Source organism: Kazachstania africana, chromosome 9 (assembly GCF_000304475.1).
Source record: "Kazachstania africana CBS 2517 chromosome 9, complete genome".
NCBI lineage: Eukaryota > Fungi > Ascomycota > Saccharomycetes > Saccharomycetales > Saccharomycetaceae > Kazachstania > Kazachstania africana.
Genome location: NC_018948.1, coordinates 14059 through 32830, shown reverse-complemented (window position 1 = coordinate 32830; position 18772 = coordinate 14059). Strand labels below are relative to the sequence as shown.

At 36.5% G+C, this 18772-nt stretch overlaps 5 protein-coding genes across 5 annotated transcripts; 1 reads left to right on the top strand and 4 right to left on the bottom strand.

Annotated features, from left to right (window-relative positions):
- Positions 1 to 308: 308 nt before the first annotated feature.
- Positions 309 to 1679, bottom strand: GDH3 (glutamate dehydrogenase (NADP(+)) GDH3; the record flags this gene model as incomplete). The annotated part of the gene is made up of 1 exon (XM_003958882.1): positions 309 to 1679. One exon carries the CDS (start codon positions 1677 to 1679, stop codon positions 309 to 311), a length of 1371 nt encoding a protein of 456 aa, XP_003958931.1.
- Positions 1680 to 3191: 1512 nt separating this feature from the next.
- On the bottom strand, positions 3192 to 3848 carry KAFR0I00140 (uncharacterized protein; the record flags this gene model as incomplete). Its single annotated transcript, XM_003958881.1, has 1 exon — positions 3192 to 3848. The coding sequence occupies one exon, from the start codon at positions 3846 to 3848 to the stop codon at positions 3192 to 3194; it is 657 nt and encodes a 218-aa protein (XP_003958930.1).
- A 1245-nt stretch (positions 3849 to 5093) lies between these two features.
- KAFR0I00130 (serine/threonine dehydratase family protein) lies at positions 5094 to 6128 on the top strand (the record flags this gene model as incomplete). The annotated part of the gene is made up of 1 exon (XM_003958880.1): positions 5094 to 6128. One exon carries the CDS (start codon positions 5094 to 5096, stop codon positions 6126 to 6128), a length of 1035 nt encoding a protein of 344 aa, XP_003958929.1.
- A 998-nt stretch (positions 6129 to 7126) lies between these two features.
- On the bottom strand, positions 7127 to 8221 carry KAFR0I00120 (uncharacterized protein; the record flags this gene model as incomplete). The annotated part of the gene is made up of 1 exon (XM_003958879.1): positions 7127 to 8221. One exon carries the CDS (start codon positions 8219 to 8221, stop codon positions 7127 to 7129), a length of 1095 nt encoding a protein of 364 aa, XP_003958928.1.
- A 2060-nt stretch (positions 8222 to 10281) lies between these two features.
- Positions 10282 to 10905, bottom strand: KAFR0I00110 (uncharacterized protein; the record flags this gene model as incomplete). Its single annotated transcript, XM_003958878.1, has 1 exon — positions 10282 to 10905. The coding sequence occupies one exon, from the start codon at positions 10903 to 10905 to the stop codon at positions 10282 to 10284; it is 624 nt and encodes a 207-aa protein (XP_003958927.1).
- Positions 10906 to 18772: the final 7867 nt, after the last annotated feature.

Below are 18772 nucleotides of genomic sequence, written 5' to 3'. Positions count from 1 at the left end.
GTTAAACTCCTGATAATCGAGGTTAAGAGAAAAGGAGAGGGAAAAGAGTGATCGGACTGGGCACACATCGTAAAAATAAGGCGCACAGAAGTATATTTTCCCTCCCTGTAAAGTAAAAATAAGAATAAAAAAGCATAAATAACAGAATGTTAGTCACGGGTTACATGTGCTTTCATCCGCTTAGAAAACAATTAAGGAGGCTGGCCTCCGAGGCATTAAAATTTGAATACGTTATAAAATTCTACGTCGTGTATATATGTACGGTCTTTATCATCATCGTTGATTGCAGGTTTTCTATACGGTTTAGTTTAGAAGACATCACCTTGGTCGAACATGGCATCTGCGACCTTGACAAAACCAGCAATGTTAGCACCTTTGACCAAAGATGGCAAGTTTTCTTTGCTAGCTTCAACAGTGTATTCTTGTGCGGCATTGACACAGTCATTGAAACAATTGATCATGATTTTCTTTAATTCTTTGTCAACGGTTTCTCTAGTCCATCTTGTTCTTTGAGAGTTTTGAGCCATTTCTAAACCAGAGACAGCGACACCACCACAGTTACTAGCCTTACCGACAGCGTACCAAACAGAATCAGAGACGGATTTAGCAGTAGAACGAGCGGTTTCGAAGACTTCAATGGCTTCTGGAGTACAACCCATATTGGAACCTTCAGCAACGAATTTAACACCGGCAGCGACTAAACCCTTGGCTTCATCACCGGAAAGTTCGTTTTGAGTAGCACATGGTAAAGCGATGTCAACTTTACCGGCATTTAACCATGGACGAGCACCGGCAATGTATTTAACTTTATTTTCAGCAAAGGCGGAATATTCACCGACAATTTCTTCAAGACTCTTGAAATGAATCTTTGCTTCAGCAATAGCAGCAATTTGTTCAGCAGTAATACCTGCATTGGAAATAATACAACCTTTAGAATCAGATAAAGATACAACGGTACCACCTAATTCAATGACTTTTAATGCTGCGAATTGAGCAACGTTACCAGCACCAGAGATGGCAACAGATTTACCAGCAAATGACTCTTTACCCTTTGTGGCAAAATCAATCATAGCTTGGGTGAAGTAAACGACACCGTAACCAGTAGCTTCTGGTCTAATTAAAGAGCCACCCCAGTTTAAACCTTTACCAGTTAGGACACCTTCCCAAGAGTTTCTGTAAGCTCTGAAGGCACCGAATAGGTAACCGATTTCACGACCACCGACACCGATATCACCAGCTGGGACATCAGTATCTTGGCCGATATGCTTGCTTAATTCTCTCATGAAAGCGTAACAAATTCTCCTAATTTCATTATCAGATCTACCTTTTAGGTTGACACATAGACCACCTTTACCACCACCCATATTTAGACCGGTAAGAGCATTTTTGAAAATTTGTTCAAAACCTAAGAATTTTAAGATAGATAAATTAACGGAAGGGTGGAATCTTAAACCACCTTTGTATGGACCCTTGGCAGAATTGTATTGAACTCTGTAACCAGAGGCGACTTCTTGTTCACCTTTATCATTTTCCCAAGTGACTCTGAATTGAATGATTCTTTCAGGCACGGAGACAACAGGCAAAACTTTTTCGTATTTTGGATGTTTTTCGAAAAGGGTAGATTCCTTTAAAGAGGAAACAATTTCGTTGTAAGCTTGTTGAAATTCTGGTTCAGCCATGGTGTACGGGATTTATTTATCTGTGGTAGATCATGCAAGAAGACAGTAAAAAGCCAGGAATTGAAGACGCAAGAAAAAAAATAATTGATACTTTAAATACGTTTCCATCTAGTCCTGCATTTACACCATCTTACTCCTCTTCTTTATGATTAAACCCAGTGGATTAACTGATAAGTAAAAAAAAAAAAAAGAATAAAGAGACAGAGATAACGCTAAACAAAAGAAACGGAAAGATTCTCGTCGTAATCAGGACAAAAAAAAGAACGTGCATAATGGATAGAGTTTTAGAATTGTTATTTTTTTGGGCTTATCAAAGAATTTATCAAGAGATAGTCTTGCAGACGAGAAAAAATCGCCGTTGACGTTCTCGAATTTTATTGGTCAACGAAGGGATTCTGATTACTCGAGGAAACGGACGAAAGAAGAGATACGACGAATTATTCCCGGACCGGCCTCGACGGCTTCTTGTCCGCCTTCGTTTCTCTTTTGGCCCGCGCGGAAAGCGGAAAAAAGAAACTGTTCCAGAGAGTATTCCCCTAGATAGGAAGCATGTGGTGTAACGATGTTTCACCTCCCTACTTTATGAAAGAGAATACTGATAACGAACTTGTGGTCAGGGAAAATGCGGTGAATGGGTGTAGCTATCGATGGTTGAAACCCAATCTATTCGTCTAATTTTCCCAAAAATTGATGAGACCAAAGGCGTATTAGCTGATTTCGACCGTTGTCAAAAGAAATTCTTATCTATTCGTTCCTTATTCGAGGCAGATAAAACTAATAATAAGCAGCTGCTGCTGACGTTACAAATCTTTTCCCGATCACTTCCAGACACGCAACCAGGGTGATTCCTGCAAAGAGATTCCTTTCCATGAAATGAAAGTACTATATACTACTCACCTTTAAAGCAGGCTTTATTTACAGCCGTGCAGCTTTCCACCGCAGGATAAAATTTACAGACTTGATTGGGAAATCTATACGTCATTAGTCAAATAGAGATCTTCGAAAGCAGGAACATTTTAGTTATACCATCGTACAATTATTTACAAAGGTCCAATAAGAGAACTTCTCCTTTAGAAGAATACAAAACGGCTGTATTTATCGCCAATACTCTCTTTTTCTTGAACATAATTATTGAAACTTATAAAAGTAAAATATTACATGTGGAATGACAGCCGCTGGGAGGACCATACAATCTTTCTTTCATTCTATGTACACATAGGCTCATGATATCATCCCAACACTTCTTTACCTTGTTAAAATACCCGCTAGAAAAATAAGGAAGCCCTAATTTAGGCTCAGTTGCACGATACAGCTCCTCAGAGCTACGTGATGACTCTTTTTAAGTTTCCCTGGAAGTATGACACTCTTTATAGCTCTTCAAGTCCATAAAAATGAACAATAAAATGTTTTAGCACTGTTCTTGTGGTCATAGAGATAATGCCTTTCATTATGATAAAAATGTGAAGAGTTTATTCAGTCATTTATATTTTGAATGCCTTCAATTAGATGCTTTCATTTCATTGTTGCTCCTGCAAATGGAGCAGTTTTTTCATAAATATAATATATTTTATCATCTGGGACACATTTATAGCCGTGTATACTGCGATAGTTCTCGAAAAGTGCGTAATTCACATTTCGCATTTTAACCTCAACAAACCAGCCATCATTGGAATCAAAATGGATACAGAGATACTCTTGTTCGTTGGTATTTAACTCTTTCAGCACATAATTGTCGATTGCGCAAATGATGTCTTTTTCGTTTGGCAAATTTGCACATGTATCAAAAGTGGTGTAGCCTGTTATTGAAGTTTGCCATTGGTTTCTGATGGACCAAATATTAGTAGTATAACAATCAAAGTTGAAGCCATCAAGCCTTTTTGTTGCTAACTTGTATAGAACCTCAAACAATTTTTTGATTACCCCTATTGTATTGTCGAATTCTCTCATCTTTATAGCTATGCCCGTCGATTTCAGCAATTGACAATTACAAGGCCAATACGGTTTATATGTAAAATTCCTCGAGTAACTATAATCATAATCATGAATATGCTCCTGTGAAAGTGTTTCAGCATTCAGCTGGTCTACAATGGTGAAGCTGTATTCAGGAAAATTGCCATTGCTAACTCCTAAAAATAGGTAACTATATAATATGATTATAATGAGGTTCATAGTATATCTAAATGGAGCAAAACAATATAAGAAACACCGGTATAGGCGGATATTATCCAGCAATCACTAATTGGCTGTCTATTTTGAGTTGTTAACTACATCGATGAAAACTTTGGTATTGATAGGAATGTATTATTAGCTGGATCGATGCCTGACTTCCGGACATGAAAAAGCAGCCAAGATAATAAATGTTGAAAAATAAACATAATTTTGATGCTATGCTTTGTATTATAAACAGATTCTTGAGAGAGTATGTCACAGAACGGAAATCGATCGTCTGTTTGATGGTACTGTCGCACATAGGTGATGCCGTGCAAACCATTATATAAGAAAGTTTTGACCGTCTCACTTTTACAATCGATAGTGCCTACTAAGGCATGAATACGACATATTATATTTGAATCCTATCACGAAAGGAATACAGAAAACATTTTGCTTACTAGCTTGGAAGAACAATTATTCTTATTTTTGAATAAGTAGGAAGAAAAATGTGTTTGCTGCTCCGTTTATAGGTAGCAGAAGCTACAAGGAACTAAGATATAAAAATCATGTCAGTGAAAAAAGTGAGTCCTGTGACAACAGGGAAGTATCAAGCCGGGAACTTCTGCTGGTTTCTCCAAATACCCTTTTGACTTAGAGCAAAACGTACATTTATTGTCTTCACCAAAAGAATTCCTGATACTCTCAATTGTTCCTCCATTAGAAATTGTTGAAATGAAAATAACCATAAGAGCTATATATATCACTCATTTTATGAGCGCATCAATCCCGAAGGCGGCAGTTAAAATGTTAGCAAAATGAAATTTTCCATCACAATACAAAAATTCCTGATTGTTTCACAGCTTCATTAAAAATAATAAAAAAAATCATTGGAATTCGAGTGGCCACACCCTGTGGAAACGTGTCCCATCCATTTCCAGAATTATTGTAGGAGCTTTATGCTCTTCTGTTGTCGCAATTTTTGACTCATAGCCTATTATATGTGCTGATTAATTAAAAGATCACACTTTTCTCGGAAAATTTCTCGACCTGGGTAAAATGTTAGTACTGCCACTCTTGATTTCGGAAAAGTTGACGATCATTGATTAAGAGGCCGCTCTATAAGCTTCTACGTCATTTCGATTTGGTTAATCCTGATAGCTCGCACAAAGATATATATAAGATGACAGAGAGCTGATTGTGATTATATATGGTTCACGAACAACTTTTCTCTCGAGGCCAAAAATTAAGAAACAAGATTGAACAATGCCGATTGTATATAATAAGACGCCTCTTGTGCCACAATCCTTCCCAGGTACAGAAATTAGGAGCTCAGATAGCTTGCCACAAGTATTGATCAAATATGAATACTTGCAGCCAAGTGGCAGTTTCAAAAGTAGAGGTATCGGGAATTTAGTATATCAAAAAGCCCTTCAAATTCAAAAGAACAGCACCAAGAATCCGGAAGTATTTTCCTCATCTGGTGGTAATGCCGGTTATGCAGCAGCTGTGGTAGCTCAGAAGTTGTCTTTGCCCTGTACTGTGGTGGTCCCTGCGGCCACAAAACAAAGAATGATTGAAAAAATTAGAAGCACTGGTGCTAAAGTCACTATCCATGGAACTTTTTGGAAGGGGGCCGATAAATATATGAAGAACTCAGTTTTAAATGAGATAAATACTGAGAAAGTTGAACCCATCTATGTACACCCATCTGATGATCCATTGATTTGGGAAGGTAACTCCATGATTGTCGATGAGCTAATGGAAAGTTTGCAAGAGCAAAAAATCGACCCTTCTAAGGTTAAGGCAATTGTATGTAGCGTGGGAGGTGGTGGTCTCTATAACGGTCTCATGCAGGGTCTTGAAAGATATAAGCTAGCGGACAAAATTCCAATCGTTGGGGTTGAAACCGATGGTAGTCACGTGTTTAATACATGTTTGAAATCAGGTAAGCATATCGAATTTGAGAAAATTTCAACTGTTGCCACTTCTTTGGGTAGTGCCAGTATAACTAAGAAAACATTCGAGTATGCCATGAAATACCGTCCCAGGGGTGTAATTGTTAAAGATATTGAAGTTCTTGAAACTTGTTTGAGATACACTCAAGACTATAATATGATTACTGAACCTGCTTGTGGTGCTGCGATTCACCTGGCTTACCATGTAGACATTCTGGAGAAAGCCTTAGACACTAGACTTGATGGGGATGATGTAGTAATCATCATTGCATGTGGTGGTTCTTCGAATAGTTTACATGATATGGAAGAAACTTTGAAGAAGATGAAAAGTGAAAGTCAATAAGATTCCGAACTTTCTTCCAGATGGAACTTTTTTGAAGACACCATTACAACTTCATATAATCTAAATTCACACTTAAAAAGGACTAGGATCCCGTTCAAAGATCAGCAATATCATGAAATATATAGCAATTATATCAATGCAGGGATATGCATGAATCTTTTCTTTTTGAGGAATCCAACATAGAGAAAATTTATTGAGATATCAGCCTTCATTGAAAGTTCCCACGTAATTATACTGGCACCGAACCTTTCTGCATCTGTAAAGTTCATGGGAACTTTGGTTATGAGAGTGATGTATTAGGAGGTGTGTTTAAGATGTTACTCAGCAAATTCGGTATTACGCTACCTGTACTACTCTGAATTGAGCTTTGAATCTGGTTGGTCATAAAGAATTATCAAAAATAACTCCGTTGAATATAATTTTATTATTCCATTGAAATAAAAAGTTACTCGGTTTTCAACCGAAAGTGACAATGTATGCTCTCATTTTCCAATTATGGTACAGCGATTTTGTTATGATTCTAAATGGATTAATAACTCATCAATCTTCGCTAAGCTTTTTAAGTTAAGCAGCGGATACTATTAATTCTGGGCCGATTTATTCTCCCCTTTAAGCGCTACATATAGCCACCACATATAGCTGCCCCATAGCATTGTGACATATGCTGCAATATTTGAATAAAATGTACTTGTTGTACTCTATAAGTTGTTAAATTACATTGTGTTTAAAGAAAAGTAGATTTTAGGATACTGACCTATTATCATTACCTTCTGTTGTTACATCCACATATGATGGTATATTATCCAATTCTCCAGTAATATGCCCAATTGTATGTTGCATACCTGCCAGAGAGCGAAAATTTTTATCTTTATTATGCAGCCTTATTGCTTCTACTAACGAATGATGTGACAATTTTCGGGGACATAAATTGTGATATGGAGTAATCTGATTTAATTGCATACGAAGTTTAAATAGTATATATTATTGTCGTGAAAAAGCTAATCGATTTTAATGATAACCTTACCTTTAGCCTTATTAGACTTTGCTCTGTCAATTGCCTCGTTGAAGTCCTTAAAAGAAAAAACAGAATCTATTTGAGGTTTAAAAGTTCCCTTCTTAATCATTAAAGATCCTAATTCCATGAAACTGAATTCTGACTTCACGAAAGCAAAGGAATAATTGAATTTTCTTAGTGGATTAAACGCTCTAAATGGTATTTTATAGGGTACAAATGACAGTACACTTGGGTTTTTATAATTTGCTTTCTTATCTCCAACGATGGTAGTGTAAAATGAGTCGGTGTTGATTGGTTTTAAAACACTGTCCATAATTTGAAAGAATTGGTTGTTGCCAACAGAATCAAAAATTAAATCAAATTTCTCACCATTCAAATGTTCCTTGATAAGCTTTTGGACATTTGCAACAGTCACATTATTACCTTGCTCATCATCATAAGGTACAAGGTAATCATAGCCGAATTTTTTATTACGGGCAATTGAGTTTTTATTGCATACACCAACGACAGTACCAATTTTTAAGTGATTTTTTGCAATTTGAACCAGACAATTGGAAACAGATGTTGATGCGCCAATGACAAGTATTTTAGAATTTTTGTTCCATTTTTGTTTATTGTGAAATAACACGGCATAAGCGGTACCAAAAACTAAAGGCCAAGCAGCAGCTTTTTCGAAGCTTTCAGTATCATCAATATGAGCTATTGAGGGTTGTTTCAAAGGATTTATAATCAGATAATCAGATAAACTACCCTGGTCCCCATATATATGAGCAAACATACCATTAACATGATCACCAAGCTGCCACTTAGGATCTACATTAGCCCCTTTTCTAACAACAATACCAGCATAATCTCTAGAATACGTTTTCAAATTGTTCGGATTGACATAAGGAAAGCAAAGGCCATGTAGCATAAAGTCAATGGGATTCAAGGCAGCAGCTTTGACATTAACTACAATTTCGTCTTCATTGCAACACGAGTCTAAGTCAATTTCCTTTGCTGTGATTGAAGCGGGGGTATTGTAATTGATGAATGTTACAGACCTCTGAGTGACAGTAGGCTCATTGGTAGACACCATTTGAAGATGTTGCTTTATGGCTATTAATCAGAGCATTGCTGAAGTTCAGGATCCTTTACTTTATAAGTCTTGTGGATTCAATACACTAAAAGCATTTAACACCCTTAAAATGTTAAATTCATTACTCGGCATATCGAAGGGAGACTTCATGTACCTCATGTAGACACTTTAACCTTAAAGATGTATTTCAGGTTTGTGAAGAGTTACGGTATTATCTCTAAGATAGCCTTTGTCGAAGAGGACTTTGCAGTCCGCTTAACGCGAAATCCCCACCGTTTTCGTTATTCTTCACTCGATAGGAACATTTAGTGCTTTTGAGGGAGCACCTTTACAAGAATAGAGCAACTTTACAGACCTCTAGAATTATATTTAGGTATCTCTTCCTTAACCTTGAAAACAAGCTCAGCATTCCTTCACATTTTCATTGACAAATTTAGATGAATTTGTTGTACTCCAAGGGTAGGCTGAGTCAGAGACCGTCGTGATATTTTTTTATCGGGTTATGCACGGCAAGGAATTAAGGCAAACCTTGAAATATTTGTTTTTCTAGTTTATATATTTCGTAGCGCCGTCTTCCTTTATGTCCTAGTAACTATTCAGATTGTATAACAACCGGGGTTTATTGATCTACCACAGTTCGTTACTAATTTCTATTATTAACAACTAACATTCACCTCTAACACATTTGTTGAATGGCTGTGTCTATCACAAGATAATATGTGTATGCATGCAAGAAGAGAGAAAGGGCCTATCCATTTCCCTTCAGTGGATTTCTAGCTGCACAGAGGACATACCGCTTAGGTTCGACCAAATTTTGTGAATAAAAATTTTTAAGATCAGATGAACTAAGCATTTAGAACAATAAAAGGACGCTGCTATTACAATTGAAATTACTTTCAGTTTAGCCGAGAGTATTCGTACAATTTGGGAGAATGATCGTGTCACTAAGTTTACACGTCCTAGAGCATAATTTTTCCCGACATAAATCCAATGGCAGTAGATGATGTTAGTATATTTAATCTTCAAAATACTCTATAGAAATCATCGGTTTTTGACCTATCACTGTCATCGTGGAGTACTGGGGGCTGGCAAAAATCGTAGAAGTCAAAGAACCTCCTCGACAGCCCGCTTATATGGGCTCAAACTTAATTTATTTTTTTAATTCTCCAAAGGATAAAAAAGCCATTTCTACTGAATTACTGAGCCAGGAAAATATTTTCGTCGATTGCTTTGTAATGAGTATCCTTCATTGGCCCAATCCACATATAAAGTAAATGATTCACTCATTATCTCCATTGATGTAATAAACGTAGTCCTTCAATTGTGCAGTGGGCTTTAAGCTTCCTTTGACATTACAAATCAAGAACTTTTGACATTTTATATATAGCTGGAGCAATGCACTTCGTGGGACAACAGTAGAGTTGGCAATTTTGCGCTGAGAACAGATGTAAGTTCGAAAAAGTCAAGTAAGTATTTAAACTGGAAATCTGAGCCGTCGACAAGTGTACTTACCAGTGGTATTTTCCGCAACGAGATAGCATATTAGCTTGTCAGGCCCTGTCTGCCATCTTTCTGGTATAGTATTCATAGCCATTTGCGCTCCAATAATCATTGAAACATAATTGACTAGAGAAGCTTAGTAGATTTCTATAATCAACTGACGACTTTATGGGCAATAACGCTTCTTATTTCCTTTTCTCTTCCTACTAGTCGCTTCAATTTTCTTATTTCTTTTCCATCAAAAATCACATTGAGAGAAGAGGAGACGCAGTACTGTGAACTAGTATACGAGACTGAGGATGAGCCAATTGAGGAACTTATTATACATGAAATTAATACGTTATAGATATGTAATGCTTCTGAATTAAAACTTAAGTTTCAAATAAAAAAAATCATACATCTACGAGAGGCTATTCGTTGTCCCATCCCAGCTTCAACGCTTCTTCATAAGTTGGATAATCATTTAATCCTACAGCAGTCTTTGAAAAAAATGTTTTTCTGTCATATTTGTTTAATGGTAATCCCTTCTCGATACGATCAACCAAATCGGGATTTGAGATTCAAAACGTTCCGTACGAAATCAAAGTCCTAGCATCCTTGACCATATCTTTCACAACCTCAGAATTCAAAGCTAAATTACCAGATTTAATGATTGGTCCCTTCCAAATAGAATGAGCGAAATCGTTATTACCATTTTTATATACACCTTGACCCTCTGGTGAGAAGGGATCAGTGATACGAGGCTTAATAAGGTGCACGTATGCTAGGCACATCCCAGCTTTGCCTCTTTTCTCTAATTCACCAAGAATGTTGGCATAGGTTGCTAACAATGTAGGATCCTCACCACCAGACATAGCACCGTATGTAGCCCATGGAGATAGTCTCACACCAACCCTTTCAGCACCAACGGCCTCAATGCACGCATCAATAACTTCTAGGGTAAAACGAGATCTGTTTTCAATTGAACCACCATATTCATCAGTTCTTTTGTTCGAAGCTGGATCTAGAAACTGGTTTAAAATAAAACCAAAAGTACTGTGGACTTCCACACCGTCAGCACCAGCTTTGACTGAATTTTTAGCAGCATTGGCAAAATCAGCAACAAAACTCTTGATCTCTTCCTTGGTTAATCCATGTTGCTGGTTGTTTGCATAAAAAGCGATTTCTTGACGAGCTGGATCCATGTACACATCATCAGAAGCAGAGACGTATTTCAAACCATCTCTAGCCAAGTTACCAGGATGTGCATGTCTACCCAGCGCCCATAATTGGACCCAGAAGTAGGGTCCGTTATTATGAACTTTCTTGATGATCTTCTTCCATTCGGCAACTTGTTCATAGTTCCAAATACCAGGAGCATGGTTGATACCACCAGCTTGTGGAGAAATTACGGCAGCTTCGGAAATAGTCACTGTACCCTTTCTTCTGGAGCGCTGATCGTAATATTCAGTGGCAAGCTCAGTGTTGGGAACCTGACCAGGCCATTGAGCCCTTAATCTAGTCAATTGGAGCCATAACGGCACGGTGAGATAATGTTGTGTCACCAAGCTTGATTGGCTTAAATATGTTGGTACCTTCTAAAGGTACTATTTTTTTGTACAGCAAATGGCATTTTTGTAATACTAGATTTCTAGTGATATTTATTTTTATTAAAGGAAGATGGAAAATAACATATCTGAAATGTATTCAGAAAAATGATTTTTTTTATATGTTTTCCAATGTTGCTGAATGTCAATTGATATGTCATCAAAGTAAACTACTTATGGTACCTGTACTTGGAACATACTAGTTGTATAATAAATCAATGTACGCATCCTTCTGTCTACCGTGTATCCGCGTGTCCGCGTTCTTGCTCATCAGTCTGCTCCGGCATATTCCGTTCTTCCGCCTTTCCGTCGAGGAACGGAAAGAAATCCCGTCCCCTCGAACTGACAGCGACTTAAAACTGGGATTCATCATATCAAAATAATGATTGTAACAAAGTTTTAAATGTCTGATGAGATCGGTCCGCTCTCAAGACTTAGTAACAGTAATATGACGATAAATTATCTTGCTGATGTAAAGTAGTGCCAGTTACTTGCTTAGATGCAGACGAGGAGTATATGTCAAAACTACCCAACGGGTGGAATGACCAGTAAATTCCCATAATAGGCTTAAACTTTGATTAATAATTAGTAGGTTTATCATCGGATCATAAATACTCGCATTCCACGCATTTGCTGAAAGAAGTAGGCTAGTTAGCTAACTTCTGATCTCACCTCTTTTCTTCCTTCCTATGTGCCACCAACATAATTGGAGATTAATTAATCCCTTGGTATTACTCTGGTCGGCATGGATATTGCATAATATCTGAATTTTCTACCTTACTATTTTTCCAACTTCATGAAAAACCTTGAGGAAGGGCTGATGTCAGAAGATACACGAAAAAGACTTTCGTTGCTTATTCCAACACTACTGATCGAACATACACGTTTGCTGGATATTCAATTCTGGATTAAATTGTCATTTGCAGGGTATTGTCTCAGGCTCAGTTCATTAACTTTGATATAATATACTGACGAAATAAATATTCATAGAAAAAGATCACAGACCTCACCTATTTGCAACTACGCAGATTTTCAAAACATTATATCTTGAGTTTTGGAATACTCTAATTGCAGGCCATCTATATGTCAAAATATCCTAGATTCTGTAGTCATTATAGGGTATGGATCTGTATTGCTGAAGCAAAAAAGACGCGAAATATTCTCCCCCCCCCCTTTACAAAGTGGGAGTAGTTTAGCTTATACGAGTTGCAAATACTCCTTTTCATCAAGTACTGTACTAGGAATATGTGTCTGACGGTATTATTAAGAAGGTACCTTTCGTGTTATCTGATAGATGCCTAGATGTTAAAGCCATTTCCAGTGTAATATTAATTCCATAATATCCTGTTTCGAGAGCTAGGCAAACTTACATTGTACTCTCTAGCAGGATTGTACTCCAACCTAGACTAAAATAGTAAAATCACAACTTTTACAGTATTAAAAAACATTGTGATACTGTCTATAAGTAGCTTGATGGATGCTCTACCGCTGGAACAGTTCTGCGCTAACCTCGATAAAGAACTTTCCGCTTGGGTATAGGTGTGGAGTATCTTTTTTAAGGTATATTCGTGATGCCATATGAAACACAGATTTTAGTTTCTCCCGCTGATGACCTGTAAAGCTTGAGCTGTAAGCAAAAATTCGTGTTGCGCTCTCGTGCATTCCTGTTATCTTGCAGCAAACCATAGTTTGTGCGGCTATTTCAAGCTATCCTGAGCTATCGTTTTCACAGTCTTAAACTTTTGAACAATCAGACGTTTATCGCCCTCTGCATTTGTTAAATTGCACATCCTCAACAATAAACTATGCCCTGGGAGAGCCCTGAAGTCGTAGTTTGCAAACAATGACCTGTGTGTTCAGTAAAAAAGTGATATAATCAATAAGAAAGCTGTTCTCAAAATTTGTACTATTTAGGAAGAAACACGAAATGTGCCGCGCGTGCAACGTCAACTATCGAGTACCTTGAATTTAGACCAAGATGCACAATAATTACGATTCAATAATCCGTCAACACGGTTTGAATCAGCAAGGCTCCGTGTATGCACAGACTACAGTTTCAAGGTTCTAATATTTCTCTGACATATTCATAAAATTTTTTCCATCACTGAGGTTTAACATTGCATTAGAATAGGGCGGTTTCATTATTGCGAAAAGCAAAGAAACGAATGGCACGACCGGCTCGATAATTCTTCTGACTGGCTCGGCTTCTCCGGGTCAATATTTGTCATCCCGCTTAAGTGAGTTCTGCTAAGAATTATTTGGGAAAAGGATTCGCACTTGGAGAGCACAAAATAATTCTTTGCAGCTCACCGACTGAGTCATTTACAGGGCAGAAGTTTAATGTTTACAACCGAGGTTCATCTAGCTAACATCGGTTGTCACTGAAAATAGCCTGGTACAATGGGAATTTTAACAAAATTTGCTTCTATTTTTCGTGGTAGATCGACAAACTCACACGAACTACATACGTTCCTGAAATAGGACAACTCGAGATGGATCATCGGGCACATGCTTTTGATTATTTGATTGTAGCTCAAAATATATAATGTTACTTAAATTCAAGTTACTACAGTTGACGCTTCTTCTTACAAATATGAAGTGTAAACAGCCCCGAAAAACTTCCAGTAAACGCTCCCTCTCAGAAATGATACTACCCCTAACTTGAGTAAATCTTCCCGCCGTTTTTGAACAACTTTACTCATCAAGTAATTCAGAAAACCTCACTAATCGTTTCGGAAGGCAGGTTGAATAAAGCTCATTGTATATTTTTGGCTCACAGCATAAGACTTTCACTTTTTTTTCGATGCGTGAGTTATACTCAATATCTAAATGCAGAATAGCTTCAACGTTTTCAATGTTGGGTCCATGTTAATACAATACGAGCAAGCGCTTTCGGAACATGTTCCTCCTTGGGTTGAAAAATGGACATGGTAACTATCTATTCGGAAAAGGACGGTAACCCAGAGCCACTGTACATATTAGGAGATTCTGCTCATGCTATATTTTCTGCTTTGGGCTTCACATCACTGCTTTTTCAATTGCTAATTGCCCTGTCCTTCTCGAACATAATATTTTTTGATGAATAGTCTCGAGAACTTATGTTTTAAAGACCTTGGGCTCATAAAATCGATCAGACTGGTTCAAAGTCCTCTAGTACATTTGCCTACTGGGAAGGACTCCAACTTTTTACTGATTTGACAATCCTCATAGCGCATCTCTTTCGTGTATGCTTATGTGCCAAATTAGTCTTTAACGAATGATTTGCAGGATCTCCAAAGTTTCGTTTATTGGATTAAATTATAGAATTGGAGTATTTGGTAATTATCTTGGCTCAACCGCCCTTTATCCAAATAACTAACTTTTAAAAGTTTCAGGTCTCTTCATCGATTGATAGCACTGGCCGATAAATTCTATTGGAGATGTTTTTTTCAAGACAAGTTAACTAACTACTTTTCATCTTATCTTATGCTGAAGCAAATTGATTATAGGAAATTTCGCTACCGTAACACTTACAATTTACTGCGTTTACTTTGTGTCCTTCATATTGTGCTTAAAATACTCATTATGAACATTATCTTAAACAAATACATTTTCTGGTCCGAAAGTGTTGTATATCCACTACGAAATAGAAAGTACACCGAAAGTCTAAATTATGCAGTTTCGAGCGCTATACAATTAAGATGCCTTAGTGAATATAAGTGGTACTAAGAGTTTTCATAGTTTAGAAACAATCTACCACCTGCCAATACATACACCGTCATCAGAAGTATCTTTCTACTTGAATAGAAAATGACCAAATCCTTGATTTTTATGGAAAGCAAACGGAAGAAGGGTGTGTCAATAACGAAGGTTTAAATTATTTTATGTTCCACGCTTCTATCTATTCAGCCTAATTCTGCTAATTTATAATAGAGCAACTCTGAAAATTCATCCTGTGATCTTTTCAACAAGATAACTTGATCTGTGATCCTGTTTTTAACGGCATTTGCTTCTCTTGAAAAGTGAAAGTGGAGTATTCACTATCACTCACAAGAATTTGGAAAATGACTGTTCCTGTAGTTGTTTCAAAGTTGATTACAAAGAAGTCAAGAGACAAAACTACTGTTCAGTACGTTGTTCAGGCTCCTGTTGAACCTGAAGTTACTATATCAGGCATGACGATAACGACCATTGTTTCTGAATGTGCTGCTACAGAAATCCCTACTACTATGATTAAGATCGATGACCGCTTCTAGTTATTGTGCTAATAGTAATGTCACCATTAGTAAAATTCATTTTACACAATTATTCCTACTTCTAGAAATATCATTCACACCGAGGCCGTTTCTGAATACACAACGATGATATGCTGCGGAAAGTATCTTCTTTATCTCGGAAGCAGATGTCTATGAAACAATAGCGAGCTCCTATGATACAGCATATACGGGCGCAGGTTCTACGCATAGTACTTATGATGTAGCTTCTAGCGTTGAGGTTATCGGCGGATATTGTACTGAGGGCTCAGCTTTCATTTCAAGTTATACTGGATCCACCGGTAGTTTAGGTTTAAGCCCATTGAACGCTGTTCCGGAAGGTTTGCTTGTTATTTTCAGTGTGAACAATTTAAGAAATTATTAATCAAACTTAAGTTCTTTTTGGTAGCGATTATCATTTTCGTGCTTTATTTCTTATTTTATTTTGTTTTATACAACTACTATTATAGAATACACATAATGTTACGTAATTAAATATATAGTTGTTCACATTGTGATAGGGCCAGATATTTGTTATCTTCAGTTTGTCGTAGTTTAGTGGAACCTTTTTTCGTGTGAATTGTTAACGTGGGTCATAGCTCATTCGTCAAAAACTGATTTCTTTTGTATGCCAGCTTTGATACAAACAGTAATTTGGCTCCAAACACGGGGACTAGTACGGCCTTGTAACATATCACATATACATTTAAAGTATTGCAGCTTTTCAACCCTATGGATCGTTCGCTTCTTGCTAAATAAATGTTTTTCAATAAATCATATATCAGAATTGGCAAAAGAGAAAATACGAATAACAGTATTAATCTACTGCCTGAGTTATGTGAAAAATGAGTCTATTCATTTGTCGGGGTTATTCCTGGAAAAACTTTTAGAATATTGAATGGACAGACTACCTTGAACTTTTCTCGCTCATGGATTGTGATGAAGTATGTAAAGAAACATGGTAAAACACCAGATTGCACAGAACAGCTAACGAAGCTGTCTTTCTATATATATATATGTTTCATCAAAAGATGATGATCAGAAAAGCAACATATACCGACCTATATAGAACGCATTATTAATTTTATGTCAGTCATAATCTGGCGCACACAAATTATTTTATGACGCCTTACTAACAAAGTATTGGACAAGATGAATTTTTGACCTTCAATTTGTATACCCAGAGTGTCATTGGAAGGACGATATGTTCGTTTATACTCGAAGGCATACCACTCACGAATCTTTCGCAATGAAATGTTGCTAAAATATGCTTGAATCCAAGCTTATAACAACAAGATATGGCAGAAGTATAAAATAATTGAGACATAGCAGTTATCTTATAATTTCAAATTTGCAATTATCGCTATGAACTAAAGATAGGATCCGCTGAAGACAGTAGTATTTTGCTTTTTTGTGTATATGAACAAAGCTCATTGCAAACGTATTATTATCATCAGATATTCGATAAAAAGTAGGTAGGTTGAAAGTGTCGTAGTATTAATGAAATCAAAAGGTATGAATATGGGAGGCAGATCCAAGGAGAAAGATTAAATACAATTATGATTGTTGGACACTTTATTCACTTTATATATTTAAGGAAGATTATTCCTATTAATATATTAAATTTAATCAACAATGAATTCACCAAATATTATATCTAACCAAGAGGATATTAAATAGTATTAACAGGACAAAATTCCTTTTTTCCTTCAAATGTACCCGATGATAATTATATTTTGTTAAAAGAACGGACTATCCTAACAAGCCTTTTCATCCTAAATGAGCTAAATAGACCAAAATATAAAAAATGAATTTTACTTAGGCCTAGTTGAACCACTTTATATTTTGAAGATTGATAAGCTTGAATATATAAACTTCAAGCTAAGTAGGAAGTTGGGAAGCTGACTTCCTGAAATATGTGTACCCTATTTATGCTAGAATAAAAGGACTAATGGATAAGAGTGTAGGCTGAAGAATATAAGAAAAAAAGAGATCTAGCGATGATCTTAAGATCAACAAATGTATAAGTAGAACGATCATGTCCTGAATTCAATTACAAAGTACTATGATTATTCAGATAATAGCATTTCCATATAGTCGAGGAGGAATTTTTTTATATACCCCTCAACAAATATGAACCCTTTTAACATCGACAATGTAGCGTCCCATCAAGTTATAAGCTCCTGATTAAATAATGCTAAATTATTTATGTTATTGGTAAATAATTATATTCCAAAAAGTTCCTTCCTTGGTTATGTATATCGTGCAGTTTAAGGAACCATTCTTTTGCTTCATTTAACTTCTTGAATGGTTATGTCTTAGTTTCCAGGATGTGCAATTTTGAATAGCCTTTGCTTTTATTCCTGTTTTTTCTCTCACCCTTTTACTGTACCATTTCGCTCTAATAGGCTATACAAATGACTTTTCATTCCTGATAGACTTGTGTGTAGCAGTTAGCAATTCACTCAGGTGGTATATGATCTTTTTCTAGACATTGGTTATGCCAGCTATTCATCATTTGTTGAGTTATTATACCCTTCGCTACTAGATCAGATAATACCATTTTCATTTGGCATATTTGGCTAAATAAGTGTCAGAGGTTTTTGTTCAAGCTAACTGATAATGTACTAATAACTTTTCACCGTAGTCTATTTGATTTCCCTCTAATTCAAGGTTCCTCTCATTCTTTATTCAATAATACGAGCTTTAATTGGGCTGTATGTTGTCTTTTTTGATAGCATATTTTGACCCTCATAGTCTGCTCTGTTCTGTTAGCACTCAACCTCTGCCTCGACTGAATTTGACTTAACTTAGTACTTTTCTGAGTACATATGAGTATCGCACAATTGGAATCAGATCGTTCTAAGTCCGCAAAGCGAATTTGTGAGAAATTTCAGAAATTCGAGAAAAAGAACCTGCCATTTTCAAAATAGCAAAAAGGAGAAGACGCCCAGGTGCCTTTTCTAGATAAGACGTTAGACGAGGTATTTCTCATTAAACTTTTTCCTTTCCCATTTTTATTCTATGATAGTTATATTTTGTCGGTAATATGAGATGTACGATTCCGATCAATTCGTGTCTACTGGAACTGTTCAAAGAATATCAGCAAGTCAGGCCCATCAAAATTACAGATATAACTAGCGGGCACAATACAATATAATTATCGGTTCTGTCCTGAAAACAATAATGTCTGCTTACGATACATGCCTTTACGCCAGTGCTACCATTAGTAC